Source organism: Camelina sativa, chromosome 3, assembly GCF_030686135.1.
Source record: "Camelina sativa cultivar CO46 ecotype springtype chromosome 3, ASM3068613v1".
NCBI classification, from domain to species: Eukaryota; Viridiplantae; Streptophyta; class Magnoliopsida; order Brassicales; family Brassicaceae; genus Camelina; species Camelina sativa.
Genome location: NC_141882.1, coordinates 14809805 through 14837403, shown reverse-complemented (window position 1 = coordinate 14837403; position 27599 = coordinate 14809805). Strand labels below are relative to the sequence as shown.

The following is a 27599-nucleotide window of genomic DNA, read 5'->3' as shown; positions in this document are numbered from 1 at the left end:
AAACATTTCCCTTTTAGCCGCTTTCACCCTGATTATCGTTCTTTGTTGGTCTTTTAGCTTGATTTCGATCTCGTTTTTAGGGTTTGTTCAAAGTTCATCTGCAAAGTTTGGTTTTCTTTATTTGAGTTGCAAAGATGTCTTCCGCTATGGATAAAGCTTTGATGGCTATGTCATTAGAGGAAGTTGTAGAAGAAGTGCCGTTCGAAATGCCAGATCTGCCAGAACTTCTATCAGTGGAAAGAAATTTTTTGAGTTTGATTGGGCGTACGTTAAATCCTCCGTGTCAACCGATGAAGAATTTGATTAGAGATATGCCAAGGAAGTGGCAAAAACCGGGAAGAATGAGAGGAGTTGCTTTATCAAATGAAAGATTCCAATTCATCTTCGACTCTGAACACGATCTGTTGGAGATTTTAGCAAAGGGAGCCCATACGTACAATGATTGGTCTATAGCAGTAGATAGATGGTACAAGAATCCGCCGGCGAACTATCTTCAGAGAATGCCAATTTGGGTTCAAATCTGGAACATCCCGGTCAATTATTACGCGACGACAGCTATTACTGCTTTGGGAGAGCTGATAGGAGAAGTTAAGGAAGTAGCTTTTGATCCAGAGAAACCTCAAATTCAGGAGTTTGTTAGAGTCAAGGTTCTGTTCGATGTTTCACGCCCGCTCAGAAGATCAAAGGAACTAACTTTGCCGCGGGGAGGTTCTAAGGTGATAAGGTTCCAATATGAGAGAGTTCAGAAACGTTGTTTTGAATGTCAAAGACTCACCCATGATAAAGATGTTTTTCCTTTTCTGATCCGTAAGTTGGATCAGGAAGCAGAACTGAAAAAGTCTGGGAAGGGTCCTGTAAAGATTCCAAAAGCTTTGTTTTTAAAGGAATTTGATCCATTGTATGGGGTTTTCAGAGAAGATCAGGTAGGGATTGATCCCTCTACAGGAAGACAAAGGATTGCCAATGATGTGCTGGAAGGGATGATGCAGTATTTAATGGCGAATAATAATGAGGATAGACAGATCAAAGCTGATCGTATCAGAAAATCTGTGAGAGAAGTAGAAAAAGATCCGATAGCAAAGAAGACAGTCCTGAGATTGGAGCCTCCTCCCGTGGTTCATTTAGATGTTAACAAGGATAAGGGATTAGTTTTCGGCTATGAAGGGATGGAGAGTGTTGCACAGAGAGAAAGGGGTATGGACTTGGACTCCCAGGTGTTCTCAGTGCCAGGTCAGAATAGTGAGGTCGGCAGAGGTATTGGCTTGAGTGGTTTCCAGCAGGATCCAGATTCTTTTGGTGACTTCTTGGCGTTGTCTCAACCTTTTCAGGACAGAGTTACGGGTTTTATGACTGGCTTCAGTGAAGCTGGTTCTTCCGGCTCTAAACCAAAAAAGGTAAATCAAGGAGTAGACCTCCGACTCGCCTCAGAAAACCAAAAACCAAGGATAACACTCAACCAGGAGTTTCCCAACAGCCTCATTTGGATCTAACTCGGTATGCGAATGAAAAGAGGAAAGCAGACGGTGGACAAACAAGCACTGCAATATTGTTAAAGCTTAATCCTCCTAAGGTGATCCCAAATGGGGGGATCGCCCAAAGCGTAATGAGTATATTGAGCTGGAATTGCCAAGGCTTGGGACGGTCTCAAGACTTGGTGATTCCTCGTCTCAAGGATTTGCGTAAAAAGCATTGCCCTGAGATTCTGTTCTTGATGGAGACTATGTAGTGTCGAGACAAGTTGGTAGATTTACAGTGTATATTGGGTTATGATAGACTCCTCACAGTGGATCCTATAGGTAAATGTGGTGGTTTGGCCCTCCTGTGGAAAAGCAGTGTACAGTTAAATATTTTGTGTGAAGATAAAAATATTATAGATGCTCAAGTACAGTTTGGGGCATCAAATTTCTTTCTTTCATGTGTATATGGGGATCCGGATTTTAGTAGTAGTAGGACGGTGTGGGAGAGGCTGAGTAGGTTTTGAGTGGGTCGAAGGGACAGATGGTGCATGATAGGGGACTTCAATGCTATTTTGCATAATGGGGAAAAGATTGGAGGCCCTAGAAGAGAAGATAATACCTTCAAACCTTTTGCTGAGATGCTTGAAGCGTGTGGTATGGAGGAAATAGCTAGTAGTGGAAATAAGTTTACTTGGGGAGGTGGAAGAGGGGATCATTGGATTCAGAGCAGATTGGACAAGGCTTTTGGAAATAAAGACTGGTTCCTTAGTTTTCCAGCGGCTAATCAAGCTTTTATGGATATGAGAGGCTCAGATCATCGCCCAGTTTTGGTCAAGTTGATGGAGTCTCAAGAGAAGCATAGGGGCCAGTTTCGATTTGACAGGAGGTTTCTGAATAACAAAGCGGTTAAGAAAGCCATTGAAAAGGCTTGGAAGCTAGGTTTAAATGGAGAAGGTGTTTTAGTGTCGCAAAGGCTCAGAGATTGCAGAAAAGCTTTAAGTGCTTGGAAAAAGGAAAATTATGTGAATTCCAGAGACAAGATACACCAGTGTGAGATGGCTTTGGAGAGAGTTCAATCAGAAAGATGGCCAAACTTGCATCAGGTACACATCCTCAAACGAGAACTTGCAAAAGCTTATAGAGCAGAGGAAAAATATTGGAGACTACGCAGTCGACACAAATGGCTGAGAGCGGGCAATAGAAATTTGAAATATTTCCATGGCTCAGTGAAGGGGAATAGAGCTAGAAAAAGGATTGATCAGTTGAAAGATGCTCAAGGGGTCCTTAAAAGATCTGAAGCTGCAAAGGGAGACGTGGCAGAAGATTATTTTAATAATCTTTTCAAGTCCTCCAATCCCCAGAGTTTCCAGGTGTGGTTTGATGAGTTTCCTTCAACAGTGTCGACTGAGATGAATGATAAACTGATAGCTACCGTGTCATCAGATGAGATCAGAGAAACAGTATTTTCCATTGATGCCTCAAAGGCTCCGGGTCCAGATGGTATGTCCGCCTTGTTCTTCCAGAAAATTGGCAGATAGTGGGTAAAGAGTTTACACAAGAGATCAAAAGGTTTTTTGAAACGGGAAGATTTCCTGTAGAGTGGAATTATACTCACCTGTGTTTGATCCCAAAAGTTCATCATCCGAATTAAATGAGTGATCTAAGACCAATAAGCTTATGTTCGGTACTATACAAGACTATCTCGAAGATCTTGGTGAACAGGATGCAAGAGATTCTCCCGCACATAGTTTCAATCAATCAGTCCGCTTTTGTGTCAGAGAGGTTGATAACGGATAACATCCTAGTGGCTCATGAATCAGTTCATTGTCTAAAGGTGAATTCAGAGATTTCCTCACAGTTTATGGCGGTGAAGACAGACATGTCTAAAGCGTACGATAGACTGGAGTGGAGCTATTTGAGGGCAATGTTGACAGCGATGGGGTTTCATGTAAGGTGGATAGATTGGATAATGAAGTGTGTGACGACAGTTACCTTTTCTGTGCTTATCAACGATCAACCCTTTGGTATGATCCATCCGCAGAGAGGTTTAAGGCAAGGAGACCCGCTTTTGCCGTTCCTCTTTGTCCTTTGTACTGAGGGTTTGACTCATCTCTTAAACAAGGGACAAAGAGAAGAAAAGATCCAGGGAATCAGATTTATCGAGGAAGGTCTGGAGGTCCATCATTTGCTATTCGCGGATGACAGTTTATTCATGTGCAAAGCAGATTTGGTTCAGGCAGGCTTTCTCATGGAGACGTTGAGCAAGTATGGAGCGGCTACAGGGCAGTCAATAAATTTGAATAAATTGTCGATCACCTTTGGATCCAAAGTCTGCCCTATGACCAAGAAAAGTATTCAAGAAAAGATGGGAATTCTGAAAGAAGGTGGTGTTGGTACGTATTTAGGACTCCCAGAATGCTTTAGCGGATCAAAGATCGAACTGATGAACTATCTAAGGGATAGAGTTAAGTCAAAGACCTCGGGTTGGTTCTCAAAGCTCTTATCGCAAGCGGGGAAGGATGTGTTACTTAAATCGGTGGCTCTTTCAATGTCGGTGTTCGCTATGTCCTGCTTCAAACTACCCAAGAAAACTTGTGAAAACATAACTAGTGTTATGGCAGAGTTTTGGTGGAGTAATGCAGAACAAGCAAAGAAGATACATTGGATCAGTTGGGAAAAGTTGTGCCTTCCAAAAGATAGAGGGGGAATGGGATTCAGAGATGTCCATACCTTTAACCAGGCTCTATTGGCTAAACAAGCTTGGAGACTACTGCAGGCCCCAGGGAGTTTATTTGCGCAAGTCATGAAAAGCAGGTATTTTCCGAATACAGAATTTTTAAATGCGACATTGGGAGCAAGACCATCTTATGTGTGGAAAAGTATTTTGTTTGGGAGAGATCTTTTGGTACAAGGGTTAACTAAAAATATTGGGAATGGGAAAACATTCAGAGTCTGGTTAGATAGTTGGGTTGATGATGATGGATTGAGGCCCCCTTGGAGAAGAAACAATGTCTTTAACCCAGATCTCAGAATCTCTGAATTGATAGACAGGGATACTCGAACATGGGATGCAGAAGCTCTGGCCTATCATTTTCTACAACTTGATATTGAGAGAATCAAAAGGATAAAACCAGTCCCTGAGATAGAGGATTTCTATACTTGGAAGTACAACAAAAGTGGAGACTTCTCTGTTAAGTCTGCGTATTGGTTGGCTTCTCAATCATTAAACCCATCGATAAGAGAGGAAGCAAATGTGCAGCCTTCAACAAACCCATTAAAAGAGCAAGTATGGGGAATACAGACGGACCCAAAGATTAAGGTCTTTCTTTGGAAGGTGATGTGTGGAGCTCTACCGGTCGCAGACGCTCTGTGTGGGAGAGGGTTGAGGATTGAAAACTCTTGTCAAACCTGTGGTGGAGAAGAAGAAACGATCAATCATGTTTTATTTTCTTGTTCTTTATCTCGCCAGTTGTGGGCGTTATCGGGGATCCCATCCCCAGAGCTAGGGTTTCACAATGGGTCGGTTTTTTCAAATATTCAATACTTCTTACTGAATATGAAGAACTCTCGGTGGCCGGAGGAGTTAAAAAAACGTTCCCTTGGGTGATGTGGAGAATCTGGAAGAATCAAAATCTGGTGGCTTTTGAAGGAACAAATTTCTCTCCGCAGGAAACGATCACTAAAAGTAAGGAAGACTGGAAGGAGTGGGTTGACGCTCAACAGGAATCAGATGAGGAGGAAGAAGTTGAAGCTCATGGGGAAGGGGAAGTCCCAAGAGGAAGAGAACCGAGACAAATTTCAAAGAAACCAGGGTGGAAAAGACCGACAAGAGATTGGCTGAAATGTAATATAGGACTCTCTTGGTCGGCTAGAAATCGTTTGCTGGGTTGTGCGTGGGTCCTAAGGGACCACGATGGAAGGGTGTTGTTGCATAGTAGAAGAGCTATGGCAGTGGTCTAGGATAAGCAAGAAGCTCAGCTTAAAGGGCTATTGTGGGCTATGGAAAGTATGAGAAGCCATCGGATAGAGAATGTGGTTTTTGGATTGCAGGATCAGCTTTTGGTAAAGGTGGTTACAAAGCCTGCATTATGGCCTTCATTTCGATACCAATCAAATGAGGTTAGCAGACTAAGGGGAGGTTCAAGGATAGTAAATTCTTTTTGGAAAACTCATTTTCAAACAGAGGAGCACTTATGATAGCACAAAGTGTCACTCAAGATTGTAGACTCCAATCGTATGTGGCGATGGGGCAACCGGAGTGGTTGAGGTACTTTTTGCTGAAGACACAAGACAATCCTCTGATTGAACTTAAGTTTTAAATGGTTGGAGTAGGATTAGCCATTATTTTGGTATAGGTAGAAATTGATGTTTAACTGTGTCTGTTTGTAGAAACAGAGAGGACTGTTTGGATAAGATGTAGGGTGTATCGTTGGTCTTAAGGATGTAGATGTTTTTGTAAAAAAGGGAAGTTATAACCTATATTATCAATATAAAACCAGTTGACAAAAAAAAAAAGATCTTAATGAATTAAAAAAAACAATAAACAACTAATAGAATCCTAATTACCAAATATTGTGGAGCAAATAACTTCAAATTTAGAAAAAAAAACCCCAAATGTGGAAGGTGGAATATGTCAAAATTCAAATTAGGATTTTTAAATTTTCCTTTTATTAATTTAATTAACATTTAGCATCTAAAAGAAGTTTCCAAAATCTGTTAGTCCAAAATTCTATATTTTTGGAAACAATAATTATGAAAATAATTATAAAAATAATAATTAGTCAATATTTATGAAAATCGTTCATACTTGTTGTTACCTTAAAAACAAAATTATTAAATTTGAGATATTATTTCTAATGTAAACATATTTGGTATAGATTTTGAGATATTTATAGAAATCTAATTTAATAGTATTATTGAATATTAACATCTCATCATTTACTTTAGACTTAAGAAGATTTCTTAACAAAAGTATGCTAATTGAAAATTATAGTATATACATAATTACATACTATATATTATATAAAATATTTATTTTTCCTTTAAAATTTAGCATATTGCATATTCCAGTCCATTAAAATGAGTTTTTTTAATGAGAAATAAGTTTATTTTCAAATAATTCTCTAATTAATGTAGGGTATTAAATTGACTGAAAATATATCATTGATGCGAAAAACGTATGCTGAATTTAAAATTAACTAGCTAACCTATATTTTAGGGAATACTTTTAATTTGTTACCTTAAAATCCTATAAACATAATTAATTCGGTAAGATATTCTGCATCTCATCAATACAATCTAAACAGTTGATACACATATATTCGCATTGCCTTAATTTCAATTTCCAAAAAGATCTTTAAAAAATCTGATTTTATTAAACCTAAATTGTGATAAAATTTAACCGACCCTTCTTAGCCTATAAATAGATAATTAATAATCAAATTAAATCATTCACATACCCACGTAAACTCTAGCACTCATTTTTCAAAACTTTTATGATTTGTTTTCATGTTATTTAACTTTCTGATTTGTTTTCTTTAAATCTTTTGAGGTTATTTTATTTGGAATAGAACTTGACTAGAGAGAACGCATCGACAACGAAGCATACACTGAGATATGTGGTATATCTCTTTATTTCTCTAATTAAAGAGATTTAACATTGTATCTCTTTATTTCTTTATATCTCTTTGTTTTTTCATCTCAATTTGCAATGCCTACAAAACTTATAAAATGGTTGATACATATTTCAATTCGTTAAAAACTGTTATTATTCGTAAATATTCCCCCGCGCTGTAGCGCGGGTAGGTCCTAGTTGATATGTTACTTAGATGATAAATGAACAACAATATTTATTGACGAATGGCTGGAACGAAGGACAATATTTATGAACAACAATATTTTAAATGAGCATCAATACTACACATTAGCAAAGGAATGAAGGAATGGCTGGCCTTCACTTCAAAGTTACTTGGCATGTTGTGATCATTTGAAATTCATTGACGAACCGGGTCAGTATTGATGCTATACACGGTTTACAAAAATGTGCTCAACTTGGTTGCGATTTATCCAAATAACCGTTGTTCTAAATTGGTCCAAATTGGTTTAATAGTGCTTTTATCTCGATTGCAATTTAATTTAACCCAAAAAAAACTATTTTTTTAATAAATTTATTTGGATCCAAAGCTTCGACAATTCTCGTTCCAAAAATCTCAGCTGATGTCATTTTGTAGGAGCCTTTTTTGGGTTATGTATGTATTCAAGTAAATTGTGATCTGAAATTAATGGTTCACGTAATCGAATCTCCTAACCGGATTCTTTGTTCGTCAATTAATGATAAAAGATAGAACAAAAAAAGTCTTAGAAGGAAAAAGGAAGTGTAGCGACTTGTTCGAGGCCATTATCAATACCGAAAAAGCTAAGTTTGATAGGCACGGAGAATCGCAATTAGACTTGTTATCGCCAACCTTCAAGGCAATTCACGCCATTTTAACTAGACGCCCTTGCTCTGCTAATTGGCTTTTCTTTTCTTCTATTTTTCAAAAACTAATCAACCCCCCACCCCCTAACTAACTAATTCATAAATTAGCAAAATCTAGAAGATGATTGGGACATCAGTTCTCCAAGGTGAAAATTTCACATCAATGTAATAATCAGTCGCAAATTACCCATTTGTTTCATTATTGTTCATCATCTGCCCCCTCTCAAAATCCAATTAACTCAAAAGAAAAAAACAGTTTTAAATCTAAAAAAACAAACATAGAGAGTCGATCAGAACCTGTCGAGATATCACAATAACATCACTCAAATGTTGTCAGTGGATTGACAGACTGTGAATTCTTTATCATCACTTCGACTCCCCTAAACCCCTAATAAAATCAAAATTGTTATAAAAAACAAAAAAAAAACAAAAAGCTCAGAACTTCTTAGAGGGTTGTGTTTGCCGTCAGCGATGAAGGATTTAACTTCATCTCTGGCACACGGTTTTATTCTTCACAGCTATACTACGACAAGAATTGAACACACAAATTAAAACTAATGAAACTAGAGAGAGGACCAGAGGAGAGAAAACGAAGAAACACTTATCTGTTTCAAGCGGCCATGTAAAAGACTATTTATATGCCAAGACAGGGTGGTAGCTTAAGAAACCCTAATCTTCTGACCATTTTTATTTTAACCAATCCATCCATTCTAAATTTCTAATTCAATAAATGTTTTAACATCTGATGGGCCAAATTTTTGGGCCTATTCAAGGTGAGTGGTTTAGTTGTATATACAAAATTTGTTTAATTATACATCAATTGTGGAAATTATTATAGAAATTTCTCAATAAATCATGAGAAATAATGTTTAATTGTTTTGAATAATTATTCAAAGTTTGAATTTTTTTTTAATATTATTGATAACAACTCTAAACTAAAAAGAAGAAAAAGCTACAACTCAACCAAGTGATGAGATATTCGGGTCAGACAGAGATGCAAAACATGGTTAGACTAGAAGAAAGTAGAAATTGTGTCCCAAGATAAAAACGTCGCGACTATTATAAGATTGGCCTTCCAGGCTTCAATCTATCTACTATGGAAGGAACCAAAATTAAGGCTGCACACAGCAAACTCTAGGACATACACCACAGTCATTGAAGAGATTAAAGTAATCATAAGGAGCCACCTGGAGCCTTTCTCAAGGATTCAGAGAGCAGGAAGCATACTTAGTCCTCAAGGCGATTCTCTTCTCATCACTTGGTTTGGCATTTTTCAAAACTAATATGCTTGTTATGTCGTTTCCTCTTTGTCTTTGTTTTTTCTTATGGGATGTTCATGGTAGGGAAGAGTCCACTTGTTTAAGGTGGTTATAGCAGGTATGTTTTTTTCTCAACAGGAGAAGGTATGTTTCTTCCTGTTGGGCCTGTGCCTTTTTTTTATTTTGGGCCTAAGATGTATTCCGTTTTTTCTAAAAAAAAAAAATAAAGTAGAAACTGTGAAGAAGAAGAAGTAGAACAAAAAAAAAAGTGTTGGGTAAACGGATCCTAAACCGAACATAAAAAAAAACAAGTATCAAAGGAAAATGCTACTAACGGAGCTATCATCATGGACACGCCAAATGGTCTCACCCAGAAGATTAGCCACCGATAAAATCGTTAACTGCGGGAAGTAATTCTTCTCCGCTACCGGTAATGTGTTCGTCACTATCACTTCTTGCAGCAAACCGCTTGATAACCGCTCTATCGCAGGGGGGCTGTCGGATTTGATTCATTTCAAGCGAATAGTCTCTCATCAGATGTTTATCTAAAAAAAAAAGGGAGTAAAAGCGTGGTGAAATCGAGGTTATGGGTCAAACCTGAAAACCGCGTGCGTGCAGCAAGCGTAAACCTCACGTGCACCCTCCTCATGTAAAAGAGCTGCTCCTTTCACAATGGTTCCTGCAAACAATAAAAAAACTGGTTGTTAGCTATGATGTGTTTTGGTCTGCAAATAATGAAATCTTCTCTGTATAGGAATATCTCGACTATGGAATTAAGCCTGCATATGAAAACTACTTTTTAGAGATTGTTGTTGGACTCTTTTGTTGGTAACAAACATATTCATTTATATAGAAACTGAGAGTTACACAAGGTTTTAACTAACCAGCAGTATCAATCATGTCATCCACCATTACTGCCACTTTCCCTCTAACATCACCAATTAAGTTCATGACCTGTGGGAAAGAGTATTATTAAAATATGTGAGGAACTTGCTTGAAGGCAAGAAACTGAGTAATTTAGAAAAGAAAAAGAGAAGGTTAAGCTAAAATATTACTTCAGCAACATTGTGACCATGACGCCTTTTATCGACAATGGCGAGTGGGGCATCAGATAATTTCTTAGCAAATGCACGTGCCCTGGCTACTCCACCAACATCAGGAGATACCACTACCAAATCCTCTGAGGAAATTGACTTGCTAGCAAGGTAATCAAGTATCACAGGCTGAAATAGTCACAGAATTTGGGTAAGATTTCAAAGGTTGCATAAAAAGGAAGACGCTTCTCTCTCAAAAAAACAAACTTGTGAAATATGAGGTACCTGGCAATACACATGATCCACCGGTATGTCAAAATAACCCATGGACTGTCCTGAATGAAGATCACATGCAAGAACCCGATCTGCACCGGCTTCGGTTATAAGGTTTGCAACCAGTTTGGCAGCAATAGATTCACGCCCTTGTGTCTAGAAGCATCAATACAATACACAAGATGAAATTTCAAGATATATTACTGCATTTACCAATTACGATGACTAATAAAACCTGAACAGAATATCACAAAAAAAGAACCTACCTTTCTATCAGCTCTTGCGTATCCAAAATACGGAATCACAGCAGTTACTTTCTTAGCTGATGCTCTTCGGCAAGCATCAACCATGATCAATAGCTCCATGAGATTCTCATTAGTCGGAGTACAAGTAGGCTGCACCAAAAACACGTCACAACCTCTAACACTCTCTTTCAGCTGAACGTAGATCTCTCCATCAGCAAATCTCTTTATGCTAACCTTCCCAAGTTCCAGACCCATATACCAAGCAATTTCCTTCACAAAATTCCAGAGATTCAGCAAATAAATACTTCACCAAAAAGACAACTTGATTAAAAGACTTGACAAAAAACAAAAACAAAAAAACTACCTGAGAAAGAGCTGGATTAGCAGTACCAGAGAACAACTTGAGCTTGGTATTGTTTCTACTGACTGATTTCTCCAACCGAGAAGAATCAAAGAACTTTGGAATTGTCGTCTCATTGATGATGGGAGCACGAGCGTTCCCGTTTCCAACATTCAGCGCCTTGGGCAAATTGCATTTCTAACAAAAAAAAACAAAGGAATTATGAAAAACCTAATTCACAATGTTAAAATACAAATCTCAACCAACCTCACAGTCTCTTCTCTCTACAAACACAAACTTAACCAAAACACTAATATACAGTTTCCAATTTCCACAGTCACATCCATGCAGCATTCAACACACTAATTCCAAAATTCCAGAGTCACATACATGAACAGAGTCAAGCCACAAATAAAAAAACTGCTCATGAAGCGTTCAACACACAGATATTCACGTAATTATGCCAATAAAACTCACTCAATCCACAATATCTCACAGATCAAAGCATATAGATTCAACCTAAACACTATTTCAATTTTCGAAAAATAACTCAAAACAGATACAAGAAACGTAACGTGAATATCAAATTTATATACTAACAGGGGAGAAAATAAAAAAAAACTAGTCACCGTGTAACCAGAAACGCAGATGCGGGAGCGAGACTCAGTGTTCCTGAATAAAATCGAGGAACGAGAGAAGAGAGACGAAGAAGACGAAGGAATCTTAACGGCGGGAGGAGAAGTCAGAGCCAACGACGTCATATTGTTAAACAAAATAAGACGTCGGAAACACCTGAATACGTCAAAATCCTCGCCGTTAAAAATTCCGATAGAGACGTGAAGTAATCAAAGGAGAATAGGATTTTAGGGTTTCAAAATTTGGAGTGAGAGAACAGAAGAAGGAGAAGAAGAAGCTAATGGTGAATTTGGTTCTCCTCCGGGGAGGGGAGTGACTCTCAAGCGGTGCGGCGAGGATGGTCTTCTCTCTTTCTCGATTTTTGGAATTTTTCAATTTCTTTTTTGTTGCACAAAACAAATATTATTATAAATAAATTCAATAAATACAAATATTGTTAAATAACGGTGTCGTTTTTGGTTGATGGCTAAAATCGTTTCTGCTTGTAGCTTTCAGCTTACGTGTCAGGTAGGGTCTATATTATTATTAAAGGAGTCAAAAAAAGAGATTGTTTCCCATTTTTGAGGTTTTTTTTCCTTTCTTTTGTTTTCTCTGGATTTTTTTAAAATATTCGTAAAAATACATTTTAGTAAATCTTAACTTGGAAATTGTATACAAATGGTGTTACTGATTTTAAATTTAATGGGATAGTCATACATATTTGATATTGATAAAAAAAAAAGATTCTTGTATATCTCACAACATGGTAATTTTGTTAAAATTTTATTTTGATTTTCTTAAAGATTGCATGCTGAACTTTTCTTTCTTTCTTAAATACCATTTATAGGAAAGAAGAATATAGAAATAATGTAAAATAAATTGAACAACTCTTATCGACAAGTACAAACACAAATATCTATAGAATCTCATACGTCTCTGAATGCCACTTGTGTTTCTAAGAAATTTTCATGCCACTTTTAGGATTCCACGAGCCATCACTAATTGTAACAAAATTACTAAAAAGAAAAGAGAAAGGAACAAGTAGACCATTCGTATTTTGGGTTCTTTTCGGCGGGCTAGACAAGTAGATGGGGTCACATCATTAATATTGTCCACTGAAGCAATTGAGAAAGTGCACATTTTTAAAAGGACAGGTCAACAAAAAAAATCAAAACTGAAGATGTGATTCTTCTACTAAACAAAAAAAAAAGGGTTACAACTTACAAAAGACTTGTTCAAGAACACTACGAAACATCGTAGAGATGGCTGAAAGGCTTGTTTTTGACACGTTAAATTGAGCATATTATTATTTGTATTATTAACAAAGGGAGTATATGACAATCTTGTATTCTTGTTACTTGTTCGAGAAAATATAAAGTAAAGCATTAATAAGTGTACTACTAATAGGTAAACAAGACCCAAAAATGTCTGTATTCATTAACAAATTTTTAACAGTCCTTCGCACGTGTGTTTGTTCATTGACCTCTTAACTCAAAGCCTCCACTTGACGCATAGTGTCGTCAGCACTTACAGCTCATTTAGGTAAGTAGAGCTAGTGTGATTATCATACTTTAATTCGACCCCTTCGAAGAACTTGAAAACAAATTTCAACGACTAGGTTTAGAGTTATAACAAGGGAACACCGATAAAGGATACATGATAACTTATAGCTCATTGCTTTTGAGTTTGAAAGCTCTCTATTTCAACTAGTGTGATTAGCATATTTGCCTGATTCGAACCTTACAAAGAATTTGATAACAAGTTCAATAACAAGTTTAAGTAACATTATTATAATGAGGATTAAATTATGAAAGCGTCATTCTTGGCATTGACGAAGAAATATACAGAGAGAAGCAGAGCTAAAAAGATAAGAACTCAAAAAGGATTATAAGAACATGAGAAAACACAATCTAACGTCAGAAGATTAAAACTTGAGCAACATGAGTTTCTTTAAGAAGAGAAAACACCAAGTACTAAGCGCTTCTAACATCTACAAGATTCAGATCAAACACAAAACCAACTTGACTAATGAACATGACTTGACTAAACTTCAGTTGAATGCAATCTGACATGTAGGTGAACGCCTAGACAACAATGACAACTCCTTGAGAAACTCATATTTTTCCTTGAGGTCAGTGGATTTAGAGGAGATAGTTACCCTCTTTAAACAGTTTCCATTTCTCAAGATGAATGCCGCTAATTCTTTCTCTTCTTCTGTTGCTTCATATTTTACCCATTCGAGAGTTTCAAGACTTGTCAACAGACATTCAGGAACTGCACTCGGTTCATTCCAGCACGGCCGTGGTTCAGAAGGACGAAGGGAATGGCCCTGAGATAGAAGTAAAGTGTCACCATACTGCTATTGTACTGAAATAATATATGCTGATCATCAAAGAAACTGAATAATTCAGGTTTAGATCTGCAGACCTGAATAAGTTTGAGAGCTCGTAATTTAGGGGAATCTCTGAGCATACACATAAGTAGATTTATCCATTCTGTCTCACATGTGCATACCGTTAAACTTACAAGACAGTGGAAGACACTACCAACAGGGTTAGCATCCTGCAAAGAGAAAATACGTAATTTGATAACACAAGAATAGAAACAAGTAAACAGCCTAACTTGTAGTTTAAAATCATATTACCTTTGAGAATGGTACACATAGATAGAGACGCTTGACTGAAGAAATTGACCCCATGAGCTGCTGAGCATTGGCATAAGTAAAGCAAACATTTGCCTTCACAATCTTAGTCATATTATTCTCAATAACACAAAAATCACCGCTATTATCAAAAATGTCCAAGCACTCCAAAGAAGGAGTATCTATCACAAACCCGAAATCGGGATCTCCTTTATTGTGCAATACTAAAAACTTGAGAGAAGACACTCTTTTTTTTTTTTTTTTTTTTTTGTCAAACAAGTTTCATTAAAAACTTAGGGCCTCAAAGAGGATAGTTCATACAAGGAGAGATTTAAAAAGTTACAAAGCTTAATAAGGTTACAAAGCATAGATAGATAGTGGCTCCATGAGTTTTCCAAGAGAATGCAAGGCTTTGGGAGGCTAGCAGGACTTGAAAGATCTGTTGGGACCAAGGTGGAAGTGCCTTTGAAGATATGCTCCGCAACTTCCTGGATCAGCAAGTGATCAACAATGGCTCTTGCAAAATAAGCAGCGGAGCTTTTAAAAAGTTTGTTCCAAAGGGAACTGGGGGATAATGTTCTGAAGATAGGGTAAAGGTGCTTGAAGAGATTGTGGTAACCTGTACTTCTTTGAGTAGAGGTCATAATGCCACAAATCTTCAGGCTGGACTGAGTGGACTTCAAGAAGTGGATGAATTGCAGATTGGAGAGCATAATCAATAGGCTAGGTAGAGGGAGGAGGCAGATGAAACAGAGGTAATCCTCACCCCGTGGTGGTGGGATCATAATGCCAATTTTCATCAAAATTTCTCCATCCGAAAGTTCAACCCTTAGTGTTGCTGGTAACATGGTTTTTTGAAGACTCTTAAGCCAACCTAGCAACAAAAACGACTTAAGGTTCCCTAGCAGTCTTCGAACTAATGGAATCCTTGAGCTTAGTAGTTGTTGGCTAGGGTGGGGAAGAGTGGAATGCAGACCAAACCTAGTTACACTTTGGCACTGAGGCAATCGAAATGTTGGTGATAGATAGGGTAAAGGTGCAAGGGATGCAGGCAAAAACATAGGTCCGACTAGCGGTTCAGGAATACTAATAGGGCACAACCAAACAATCCTCCAAACCAAACCAAACGACTGGCCTTGACAAAATAAATTTTCAAGACAAATAGGTGCATCAATTTGTCTGCTACCGAGGGATACTCGACTTGACCAAGCAGGGTAAATTGACACAAAACAACTTGCACTTGGTATGAAGTTATACTCAGATCTAAGGGACGTCCAAGACAGATATGAATCACAGTTTTTCCTAAGGAAACTAAACTCCAGGGTTCCAAGATAAGAGTGAGATATAAACCTGGGCCAGTGGAATAATAAGAGAACAAAGGAGGATGCCGAGGATAAAGGTTGCTTTGTCGAACTCTTCGTCGTCTCCGGCGTCAAAACAGAGCTCCCGTCCAACTGCATCCAAGTAAACGCCTTGGTGAGGGGATCGAAATCCGAGGAGCGGTGAGATGTTGCGGTTGACAGTGAGATGAGACGGTAAGAAAGACCAGGACCAAGGATAATGGGGCAATCAAAGTTCTCAGAGACGGTAACAGGTGGCTGGGATCTCGATGGGGCAAGCTCACAGAGGAGAGACACCGGAAGCGGAGGAGAGGGAGGGGGTTGAAGTTGGAGCATGGGCGGAGATGAGATCTGGAATCTCAAGAGTTCTCCGATGAAGCCAAAACGAGGAACAAACAGACTAAAGAGAACAAGGGAACAGCAGAGATGAAAAAACGGTGACCCAGCGTCGCCGATCGGACTCGACGCCGCCGGGAGAGGATGCCTCGGTGGTTGTGCCAGAGAGAGGGTGGTTAGGGCGAACTCACAATTAAACAAGACTAATAAATTGAGAAGACACTCTAACATTGAAAATAGTCACATTGTCATCTAGGCATCGTTTCACAACCAAGTCTTCAAGAACAGGACAACTTGATAGAAACGTCTTGATCAGCTCATCACCTGGATACTTCATGGATACTAGACTCAACTTCTTGAGGGATGGAAACGAAAACGAGGATGTAACATCCACAAGAACCGCGTTCTTTAGCTTCAAAGTAACAAGCATTCTACAACAAGTATACAAGCTCATCGGCAGTACCACTGAAGACTTATTACTATCAATCTTAATGATCAGCTCGCGCAAGCAACGCTTATCTGCTGTTTTAAGCCACACTCGAATGTCTCCAGTACCACAGGTGGTTTTACCGAGTTTTAAATGCAAAGTATCTATAACTGGTGCCTCGTGAAGAGTCAATGACCTGTCTACAAACCGTGAAAATCTTCCATACTCAATATCTTGATAGCTATCATCATACACAAGCTTTGGCACCAACATCCAAAGAAACTGCCACTGTTTCGACAAAACCATTGTCGCCACAACATCTTTCGCAGGCAATGAAGACATAATTCTCAAGAGTAACGCTTCAGGCAACTGACTTAACATATCCATTCACACTTTCTATTCCCAAACTTTCAGCTTCTACAGATTTGGCTGTCTAAGAACAGAACACAAAGCTAAAACAGGAAAGCCAGAGCAATAGCCAAGAAAACCGACAGCAATGGGTCGTGTGTTGTACTGAAGAAAGTCTACAAATAATCACAAGCAACGATGCAAGGTCAGAGCAAACCCTAATGAAATACACAAACCATAAATAGAAAGAGAAGAAGCAAACGAAATCGCTTCTTCCAAATCAAACAAGTAAAAGGGAATCAGAAAAGAAATTCACACTAAAATTAAAGGATATACCTCAAACGTCACTGGAATTTCTCATCACCGGAGTAGATGAACGTCTTCTTTGTTACAGACACGAATTCGTCTTAAAATCGGAACCCTAATTGAAACGTGACCATTGCTCTTACACCCTTAATTAATAAACACTAATAAGAGGGAAAAAAAATTGGTCCAAAATTGGACTAGTGTAAAAATTTAAAATAATTTGATAAGATTATTCAGTCTCAAGTCGAATATGGGTAAAAAATAGTTTAATACTTTTGTTGAAATCTCTGTTTAAATATATGACATCGTTAATGTCATAAACTAATATTGAAATAAACTTACATGTATAAGTTAATATGTTAACATACGCTTTTTTAAAAATGAATTTTTCCTAGATTTCATCTCTGTAAAACAATTGTTGTGTTATACTTTCAAATTGTAATGTTACAGTATACTATAAAAATAGACAAAAAAAATTTCAAGTTTTGAATTTCGAAATATATATCGTTTTCATTTTAATAGTCTTTTAAAATATGACAATTAAGGTCATTAATTAGACATTTTAATTTATCTAAAGTATTTGTAATTTATTATCAAAAAACCTTTTTTTGGTAAATATTAAAATTTCACTTGGAAAACTATAAAAATTATAACATCCAAAAGGCTAACATATTTTGGTATCATTATCTCAATTCAAAAATTTTCAAAAATTTTATTTTTTAAAAATAAATTAATAAAATATCATAGTACATACATAACAACCTATCAAATTTTTAATCGCGACAAATTCTACGTTTTCTTTCTTTCTAACTAATTACACTGAAGATAAAAAAACAAAAAAAATATATATATAGAATGGGGTCATCATACATATTACTCTAAAACATGTCCATCAATTACATTTTATTTCAAATCGAATATCAGACTTACAATAGGAAAAATGCTCTAATTAATTAGTAATGTAACCCTTAAAATGAAATCAAGGTTCGTATTCGCGCTACATCACAAAAATGGTATTTATAAAATAATTAATGTGATATTTAATTTGATCTTAAAATCTAGCTTGTTGTAACTTTAAGTGGTCAACAAAGTTGAGTAGAATATTTCATATTTAAATGCAATGTTATAAATGGATGCATAAGAAGTCCATAAAAATAAATATTTTTTCCACCAAATGATTTTTATTTTTTAAAAAAATTAACATTAAAAAGATCCGTTCAACGTTCTAATTAATCTACATTTGTGTAAGATTTCCAACTTGATTATTTAACATTTTGATGTTATATATCTTTTTCTCTTGAATGTACTTGTCTAGAATTTGATATCCTTTTAATGTTATTGGTAAATAATTTCATATGAGATAGTTTAATTTCTTTTAACGAGTAAAATGATGGATCGAAAATGAGACATGGTACATGAATTATCCACTTAATATTCTATGTTTTGAACATAAGACATACATTTATATAAAAATCTACTATTTGTCGTTTTTATTAACTGTAAAAGTTATAAATTAGTTGATATTAATTAGTATATTTACTTCTTTTAAAATTAATATATTTACTATTATATTTTAGTTTTCGTGTTAACTTTGTTGAATATTCTAAGTTCGACATGCAATGACCCATTAAACCAATATGACTTAGATCCATTCCAAGCTATCGACTAGGGGATTTTATGGTAATAACGTCGACCTTGAGAGGATCATTTCAAGAAGTGAGGCGTGTGTTAAACTAGATTTTAGTACTTAACCCCGGTACATTGCATGATAATTTTTAACTTTTACATATTATGATTTTGTTTTAAATTTTAATTTTTAATTTGAACCACTTATTTTTCCTACTTCATCTAAAAATATTTTAACAAAACGGATTTTTTAAAGTATATTATATGACTAAACCAGTTTTGTTGCCATATATTACTTATTGCTTTTTTTTGTGAAATATTTTAGAGGTTAAGTTTGTAAATAACTTTGTAAATTAGTATAACTAAAAAACTAGAACACAAAATATCTTCAAAAATGTTAATATAAATAAATAAATAAATAAATAACAAATTTTCTAATATAATAATTTAAAAAAAAAAACACAGCTAAAAGTGGGTTAACACACCCCAATTATATACTATATAACAAAGAACATTGGAGATTTCAGTCTGAGTCATAAAAGAATCTGATTAAAGCTGATATCAAAAGTCGCAATCTAGCTAACAACCAGAGCTATTATGGAATCAGAACCGCCAGGAAAATCGAAAACTAAGTAACCACCACAAATTTCTCTCTGTTGTGGAAACGAAGTAGGGAAGTGTGATCGTTTGAAGATGAATGAACAACGAAGTAGGAGACGCCGTATGTGCATATCTTGGAGATCACTACTTGTCATCTGTCTGAAATTTTTAAATGCGCAGAAATAAAATTATGATAATCTCAATTGGTTGCTGGAAAATGTAACAGAAAAAAAAGAAGAAGAAACATCTAATTGTTGATAACAGATCAAAGTTTATACCACAGGGGAAATATTAGATTGTCGAAGAGCACGAAGCTGTGTGCTTTCCATGTTTTCAAGTAACTGAGTTACTGTGTTCAGATGAACACCACTGTATTGAGACAAAAAAAAAAAACTTAAAAATTAGAACACAAGATAGCTTCAAAACTATTGACTGAGAAATGTGATGAGAGAATACTCCCTTTAATAATGAAGTATTCAAGTTTTGAATGATTTAAATTGGATGCTTGTTCAAAAATAGGGTAGTTCTTGCAAGTCAAAGAAAATCCAAACCTGTGCAATCCACTTTCGATATGAGCGTCCAGAGATGAAACCACTTGAGGAAGCTGCGCCAATGCCTTAAAGAAAATGAGAAATGCCATAAGACACGCAAGTCAATATTGATTTCATACATTCTTGATTCTTCTACACCATAACACATACATACTTGTCCAGTGGCCTTAGTCAGTGAAGCTTTCGCCAACAAATTCTTCGGGAGCTTTGCCAACTGTGCCTGCACATAGCCATTATTCCAAATTAGAGATAAAACATCTTACACTCATCCTCATAAAACTCTATAGATGCTTCTATAGCAGGATGAGATAAACGAGTTTCCAATGAAATCAAAGGCATCTTCTTCTTAGAACAACAACGAAACAGTTGCTTTTGTGTCTGAACCTATTCACCAAATCCCCATTTTATATCATCAACATCAACAACAACACCTAGGTCTTCATCATCAAACCAACATTGTAGTAAAAACCTGGCTAACAATATACACAACAGCTTGACTAGAAACAAAGAAACCTACTAACTTGCATACTTGTGCCCAAAGCCACCAAAAAAAATCTCATCCCCACTTCACTACTTAGACCAAATTCAACCTCTAAGATGCTTAATTAACAAGAATGCAGTTTTGATCAGAGTCACAGGTTCGAGAAATTTGTTGAGAACAACGACATGTTTTAATCAACAAATTAAGAATCATTCAACCCTAAACCCGTATATAATCCAATTGCACGATCTTCATCGGTGACTATGGCGAAAAAGGTTTGAAGAAGATATACCTGAGAAGAAGACGATTGACGCATTAGTTGGAGAAGATTGGCAGTAGAATTTACCGCTTGTGTGATCTGATCGGCGACGACTGCTTTCGCCGTTCGATCACCTCCGCCGATTCCTCTAGAATTTTCCGATGCCGTCGCCATTTTCTCTTTCCCCAAGTCCCGGTTTGTTCACTTCTCTTTTTTAACAAATGGGAAAATATAGGTCTTATCTTGTAAATATAAAAACTTGATATATTATTAATGCATTTTTTTCTTGTAAATATAAAAAATTTGATATTTTATTAATGCATTTTTTATATTATAAAATACTTATCATCCTACTATAATACTATATTAATTAGGAAATACATATATGAAACTAACATTACAATGTGTAAAATATTAAATTCAATTACCATTAAAAAATTTTAATTAAGATATATTCCCTCTGTCTCATAAACATTGATATTTTGTAAAATATATGTCTATAATTGTAAAGATTGATATTTTGTCTCATAAAAATTGATGTTTTGTAAACTTCAAAAAGTAATCATTGAAAATATTTAAAATTTTGAATTGTTACTGGTTTAAAATTAAATAATATCTCTTTAGTCAAAAAATATATATATTTAAACTCAGTAATCATTGTTTTCTTAAAATGTGTAAAAGTTTCTAAACATCAATCTTTATGAGACAAAGGGAGTATTAGTTAAAAATAAAAAACGCTCACATATCAAAAACAAAAAAAAATGTAGAAAAGTAAAAAAAAAAATCTTAACAGCTAAGATTTTTAAAAATACAGATAATTATTAGTTTTAACAAATTATTTTCTCTCTGGATGAAAACTACTAAATATTTTTTAAAAAATATAAACCAATCAGAATTTCAAAAACTAAGATTTTATATCCAAGTACACAGTAAAATTATTTTTAATAACTAAATTTCGAAGATTTTGTTAAGATTTCAAATTTAATAAACACTTAGTGAGGCAATCCTCCCATCTACTGGGCTATACACACAAGCAACTGAGATTCTATTATAAAAGCCAACAAACAAAACACAAACAACACATCAAACCAGGAAAACAAGACTCGGTTAAGTCTAGTGTCGACCGACACTAGGTTGGTGTCGACCAACACTCAACCAACATGGTGTCGACCGACACTTAACTGGTGTCGATCGACACCGCCTTCGCAGACAAGATCTGCACGAAGCCGAACGACTAACCTCCATTCCAATCCGCATCCAAACCGTCCCAAACTCTTCCAAACTCCTCAGGAACCTATGTGAACACAAAAACAACCAACCCACACAAGGAAAACACCACAAACACCAAGAAACAACCAAAACAACAGAGATCTCAGGCTTAGATCAGCCATGGTCAAGCACTCATCTCTTGTAGGAAGATTCTGACCCAAAGCGACGAATCCAACGCCTTAGAAAGCTCCTCCCACGTTTCTAGCTCTAGATCTCCCCTCCACAGGAACAAATCTCACCAAAACAGCTTAGAATCTCTCCAACCCGCTCAAGAACACTCTCTCTTCTCTTTTTTTCTCTTAGAGCGGCCAAGACAACACCCTTTTCACGACCTAGGTCGAGTTTTCACTTAAATACATCGGTTAGGCACTTCAATTGAACCAAACCAAACGAAAAAACACAATCTAAAACAACTATCAGACCAAAAAATCACTGGTGTCGATTGACACCCACCCCCAAAAACCACAATTTTGGTTCGCGGATGATACAATTATTTTTAATTTCTTATATTTTGCCAAAATTATTCTTTTTTTATCATTTGAAATAAAATTAGGTATAAATCTAAATATCATAAAATTATAAATCTTATGAAATGCATGTATTTGTTTTTAATTTGCAATGTAAAAAGAAGTTTAGTTAAATTTGTGTATATTAAAATTGTTATTATTAATATATTTTAATATTTCTTATTTTATAATTTTATTAAATGTATTCACTAATGTTTTTTAATAATTATAATTATTAATTATTTTAAACTAAAATTAATTAAATAATACATACTGCAACATCTACTATAAAAATGTCACCAATCACTAATTTAGGTAAGATTAATAAATCATATTCTTATAGCTATACATTACAGGTGTTTTACCACATAATATTTACTGCAAATTACATCAAATTATAATATTATCTGCAACTCAACTTCAATAATTCATGTTACAATCAGAGCCAAAATAGAGTGTAAGATAAGAGTCTCTTAGAGAAAACTCAGAAAAAGTATCCATACCTTTGATTTGGCAAAACTCACGTATATAGTCCTGCCATCAATGAACTTCCCATTCAACTTTATAGCTTCTGATGCTGCTTATGGAGTGACAAACTCCACAACTCTACTCTTTCGCGTCTTTGGATCTCTCCTAATTTTACAAAAAGACACTTCTCCAAACTATTGGAACATGTATATTAAACCGGCTTCGTCTAACTCTTCTCGGCAATTTTTGACCCAACGAACATGCCACACTCTACCCTCAAAGCTCAAGCCATTCAAATGAGTAATTGCCTTCGTTGCACCCTTTACATCCTTAAACTTGATAACCTCAAAGCCTCTTGATGCACCATCTGCTTTTCTGAATACTGATACATTCTCCACATGTCCATGAACACTAAACACCATTCTCAATCGATCCTCAATTGTGGTACTAGAAATACTCCCAACGTATACTTTTCTGCATTAGAGTTAGAATCAAAACAAAAAAAACATCTCTTATCAATTCAGCCAAGAACATATGTTACCACGAGGTAGCGTACTAAAAATAGTTTTAGTATTGGTTATCTGGTGTATATATTTTGTACATTTTATTATTTTTAGTAGTTTAATCAATATATTTCTTTAAATTATGTGTTCCTAATGTCTTGTAAATATTTTTACCATATATTGTCTTATGAAATCACATAGAATTATAATATTTTCAAATTATTATGATCGTGATTATCATCACGAAGGTGGAAATGAAAAAGAGATTATATTTCTTGGAGACTATTATTAGTTACCCATAAATTCGAGCATTCTCTTCTAAGAACTCACTAGATACTAACTTGCCGATAAATGCAGGCTGAATTTTTTTTTTGATAAAAGTTATAATAATTTATTTCGTTATTATATTATTTATCTATCTATCTATCTATTTTATATCTATATCTATATTTTATATACATTTTTGCAGTAGTTTATGAAAAAAATCATGGAGTTTCAACTTATTTACAGCCCTGCCATTATGTTTTTTGGAAACAATTACAAACGGGTCGGTTTTAGCGAGGATCCACATGTTTTTTATGGATCCTATTCGGATTGCTCCATACTAATTGAGGGATTCGTAATTGAGAAACGAAACCCTTTTCCAAATAATTAAAACCCTAAAAAGTTGTTGCGACTTAATTCTATGGATCAAGCAGAGGAGGCGGCAGTGAAGAATCTCTTTATCGTGTTTTTATTGGATTAAGATCAGCTCTCGAGTGATGAAACTAATCTCCATCCTAGAGGTAAATTTGATTTGGTAAGGTTTTGCTTTGTTTTCTTTGATTCTAATCGATCAAATATGATTCTAGGTTTGCTTTGTTTCTCAACTGCCGCTGTTTGATCCGGTGGCTGGTAGGATATTACGATGGCTTTGTGGTTCATATGGTTCTTACATTCGAAATTCTTCGGTGTCTTATCAGAAATATGTGATTAAACTTATCGGCTATTTTTTTTGGGAACAACGACGAGACCAGCCTTGATTTCTTTATTGGGTCTCCTTGGTAAACTCATTAAATCCGTAAATTAATAATCCTTATGTTATCAGTTCACATTCTAGATTTGATGTAGATATGTATCTGTGAAAAGGTTGAATCTGTAATTTTTGTAAGAAACATTAGTTTATGATCATTTATCTTAACATGTTTTTTGTTATGATGATTAGATCAGATGAAGCATCTCTGATATTGGTTAGGCTTCTCAGATGTTTCTTCTAATTCTTTTATTGTGCAACAGTAGATCCAAGATGGTTTTGAAGGTTGGACAAGTTTCACAACCAAATTTGTCTTCTTAATCTCATTTTTGAGTTTCAAGCCAACCATAGGAGAAGGTGGTATTATTTGCACATTGCCAAACAGTTGCAGGTAAGTTATCTTTTTCGATTTCCACTACTCAATAATCAGTTTGGTTGGCTAGCCCCATCAGTGACATTTCCACTACTCATTAAACATTGCTTAATGAGTGTCAGGCACATTCATCAGTCAAAGCCCAACTCTCAAGTCTGCTTTCTCCCTATCAAGTGATGATATATTTTGCTATCTGGGAACAGGTTTATTCTCTTGATGAGAGAGGGATCTTCTTCAAAACAATGATTCTAAAAACAAATATCCTGATTGTGAATATATTTCATTTTACAGGTTTGGGGCTGAATGCTTCTACTACTGCTGCCAATCTATCTAAAGAGAAGGTTAGTTGGGTTTTCTTAGTTTATATACAAACTTCCAACATTGTTGTATTGTATCCGATGAGATTATATACTGAAATGCAGGACGAGATGTTTGCCTCCTGTAGATTTTCTGAAGACAGTGCAGGCAATGAAGCTCTTTGCATTGCTGCAAACATTGGTAAAATTATATTCTAGCACTGCAAATTCTAAATTCTTTTTATTTTCACTACCACGGCTAACAAGGTTTCTTTTTCTTTTTGTAGAACGTGATGGAAGTATTACAACATGTGATACGAAATCATGGAAACGAAAAGAGTCAAAGCCTATAAAAAACAAATCTATATTAGCCTTTAATGTCTCAGCTGATGCGATGTAAGTTTATCTTTCTTCTCACTTGCGATAGTATGTTGTGTCGTTAGTGAGGGCTTTCAATATCATCTATTGCTATGGCCAGCATGTGTTTTAGATAAACAGAATAAAATCTGGAAATCTGTTAATTGGTGCTCATGTGGTAAGTTTTATCCATATTTTAGCATTGACATCTTTCCATTTGATTTTGGAGAGATTGAGGATCTTAAACAGAGCCATTAACTTCTAATGCTCATACTATGAATTTACGATTCATACATAAGGTAACGAGATGTTGGGTAATTTGTCTTCATAACTTTCATAATGAAAGTTTCATTTAGTTGGTCAGTTTGCATTTATATATATATCATTTTCAATCTCAAGTAATATAGAAACACAAATATCTAACCATTATTTCTCTGTCTTTTGTATTTAATGGATCGCATTTTTCCCAATAGGGAGTGAGACCATATGTGATGGGGCAGATCTTGGTTTTCTATATAATGGCCCTGAGAAAAGTTTTTTGGTCGTTTTCAATCGTGCCTTAGTAACTGCATGAACACCGGTTTCCTCGCGGGTCACAGGCATATAAGGATAAGAAGAAGGCGAAAGGATAGAAGAATCAGTAAGACACATATCGAATCAATGAGATTAATTAAGAAGAATTAGAGAAGAAGAAAGGAAGAGATAATGTGTCGGATTTAGTTTTTTTTTTTTGGTTAAATAACCTTTAACTTATGTACTTTTTTGGTGACATTTTTCCTTTTTTAAGTATCCACCAATTTGGTTTCTCCATTATAATCTTCATTTGGTAATATATGATTTAGAAATTAATAATAAATTGTGTGATAACAATTGACAAATTTTCCCAGCAATTTTATGAAAAGGATGAATGTTTTATATCTAAGAATTTACTCCATATTTTAAACTATGTATATAAATTAAAGTTAAAATTAGTAATAAATTAATAAAAATTAAATCTTGATAAATCAATATATATATTTTCTTGGTCCCAAAATTTTTATATGGTTCTGCTTAAAAATCGGTAAAATAATAACTCTATAAATGAACTTTATACAGAATACACTTTATTTAAAATTTATAAGTGAGAGATGCTCTAGATAACATATTATAAACACATATTATAAATCAATTATTTAAAGTTTATAAAAGTAAACAATTAATATAATTCACGCATAAACTATATATATACTAAAGTGTTAGATTATTTATATATGAAACTAACAGAAATAGAAAGCCATTTATATTGTACTGATATTATTGAAAAACTACAATAAAATTAAAATATTACTATTTCTATAGTAAAAACTAAAAAAAAACACTTCTCGACACGGTATACACCTAAAACATAGAAATTGGACACTACATAATATATAGATGCAAAATATTGTACATTTACAAAATACAAAAATTAGTTACATATACATAGTTAATCACTTAATCTACCAAACAAAATACATTTTGCATTTTTCAAAAATAAAATAAAAATTTAGAAAAGTAAAAAAATCTTATTAAAAATTAACAGCTCAAATTATTTCAAAATACAGATAATTATTAGTTTTAAAAAATTATTTTCTCGCGAAAATTACTAACTATTTTTAAAAAAAATAGAAACCATCAGAATTTCAAAAAGTAAGATTTTATATCTTAGTAGACAATAAAATTATTTTTAATAACTAGATTTCGAAGATTTATTAAGATTTCAAATTATGATTCTCATATCATCATTCTTTTATTTTATTTACAAATTGTTTGGGAATTTTCATATAATACTTACGATTAATAAATATTCATATAATACTTATATTAATTACAAAAATCAACAATATAAAACTGTAATATACATCAAAAAAAATAAAATACGATAATATTCTTAAATAATTAGTATTAAAAATACATATATAAATTTATTTAATAATTAAAAATAAATATTATCTCAAACAAAATATTTTTTAAAAGAAATATAACAATAATTTTTGTTATTATATTATAATTGTTTTAAAAATGTTGATTTAAGAACGTGATATCTCCTATTTGTTATACTATTTCATATGCAGTAAAATATACTCATTAATTCATTTTTTTCTCGTAAATATATCATATATATTATGCCCCTCTATTCTATTATATAAGAGTTTTTAGCTAAAACACACAAAAATTAAA

The 27599-nt window shown here is 34.7% G+C and overlaps 3 protein-coding genes, 1 long non-coding RNA gene, 4 other non-coding genes and 3 pseudogenes across 23 annotated transcripts; 4 read left to right on the top strand and 7 right to left on the bottom strand.

The window, feature by feature from the left end:
* Positions 1–134: 134 nt before the first annotated feature.
* Positions 135–1726, top strand: LOC147946951 (uncharacterized; annotated as a pseudogene).
* A 279-nt stretch (positions 1727–2005) lies between these two features.
* Positions 2006–2865, top strand: LOC147946950 (uncharacterized). Its single transcript, XM_087507305.1, has 2 exons — positions 2006–2802; positions 2856–2865. The coding sequence occupies exons 1-2, from the start codon at positions 2006–2008 to the stop codon at positions 2863–2865; spliced, it is 807 nt and encodes a 268-aa protein (XP_087363431.1).
* Position 2866: 1 nt separating this feature from the next.
* LOC147946949 (uncharacterized) lies at positions 2867–5776 on the top strand (annotated as a pseudogene).
* Positions 5777–7830: 2054 nt separating this feature from the next.
* On the bottom strand, positions 7831–7963 carry LOC147946948 (small nucleolar RNA snoR86). The gene has a single exon (XR_015595586.1). It is a non-coding gene; the product is annotated as a small nucleolar RNA snoR86 (small nucleolar RNA).
* A 97-nt stretch (positions 7964–8060) lies between these two features.
* LOC147946947 (small nucleolar RNA Z101) lies at positions 8061–8157 on the bottom strand. Its single transcript, XR_015595707.1, has one exon. It is a non-coding gene; the product is annotated as a small nucleolar RNA Z101 (small nucleolar RNA).
* Positions 8158–8221: 64 nt separating this feature from the next.
* On the bottom strand, positions 8222–8310 carry LOC147946946 (small nucleolar RNA snoR14). The gene has a single exon (XR_015595731.1). It is a non-coding gene; the product is annotated as a small nucleolar RNA snoR14 (small nucleolar RNA).
* Positions 8311–8366: 56 nt separating this feature from the next.
* Positions 8367–8456, bottom strand: LOC147946945 (small nucleolar RNA U61). The gene has a single exon (XR_015595835.1). It is a non-coding gene; the product is annotated as a small nucleolar RNA U61 (small nucleolar RNA).
* Positions 8457–8744: 288 nt separating this feature from the next.
* Positions 8745–12160, bottom strand: LOC104777271 (ribose-phosphate pyrophosphokinase 2, chloroplastic-like). The gene is made up of 8 exons (XM_010501485.3): positions 11716–12160; positions 11111–11284; positions 10768–11016; positions 10514–10657; positions 10250–10417; positions 10079–10148; positions 9792–9873; positions 8745–9689 (listed from the first exon to the last, which is right to left on the bottom strand). The coding sequence occupies exons 1-8, from the start codon at positions 11845–11847 to the stop codon at positions 9509–9511; spliced, it is 1200 nt and encodes a 399-aa protein (XP_010499787.1). The 5' UTR covers positions 11848–12160; the 3' UTR covers positions 8745–9508.
* Positions 12161–13501: 1341 nt separating this feature from the next.
* Positions 13502–16964, bottom strand: LOC104777270 (putative FBD-associated F-box protein At1g32375; annotated as a pseudogene). Its single transcript, XR_015594666.1, has 5 exons — positions 16240–16964; positions 14346–14589; positions 14129–14263; positions 13751–14030; positions 13502–13560 (listed from the first exon to the last, which is right to left on the bottom strand). The product of XR_015594666.1 is annotated as a putative FBD-associated F-box protein At1g32375 (transcript).
* A 2146-nt stretch (positions 16965–19110) lies between these two features.
* Positions 19111–20861, bottom strand: LOC104777269 (tobamovirus multiplication protein 2B). Of its 3 annotated transcripts, none has more exons than XR_015592842.1 (5): positions 20650–20856; positions 20027–20096; positions 19877–19941; positions 19604–19694; positions 19111–19484 (listed from the first exon to the last, which is right to left on the bottom strand). XR_015592842.1 is itself a non-coding variant. In XM_010501479.3 (5 exons), exons 1-5 carry the CDS (start codon positions 20788–20790, stop codon positions 19470–19472), a joined length of 378 nt encoding a protein of 125 aa, XP_010499781.1. In that variant the 5' UTR covers positions 20791–20861; the 3' UTR covers positions 19111–19469. The 3 variants fall into 3 exon arrangements, 2 of the variants coding, with proteins under 2 accessions (XP_010499781.1, XP_087361032.1); XM_010501479.3 differs by having other exon boundaries at positions 20031–20096; positions 20650–20861; XM_087504906.1 differs by lacking the exon at positions 19111–19484 and having other exon boundaries at positions 19500–19694; positions 20031–20096; positions 20650–20849.
* A 3036-nt stretch (positions 20862–23897) lies between these two features.
* On the top strand, positions 23898–26256 carry LOC104777268 (uncharacterized). Of its 13 annotated transcripts, none has more exons than XR_015592781.1 (9): positions 23995–24147; positions 24214–24256; positions 24379–24405; positions 24641–24765; positions 24870–24950; positions 25039–25088; positions 25170–25245; positions 25331–25439; positions 25874–26256. It is a non-coding gene; the product is annotated as an uncharacterized LOC104777268 (long non-coding RNA). The 13 variants fall into 13 exon arrangements; XR_015592780.1 differs by having other exon boundaries at positions 24638–24765; XR_015592820.1 differs by having other exon boundaries at positions 24638–24765; positions 25331–25699.
* The last annotated feature ends 1343 nt before the right edge of the window (positions 26257–27599 follow it).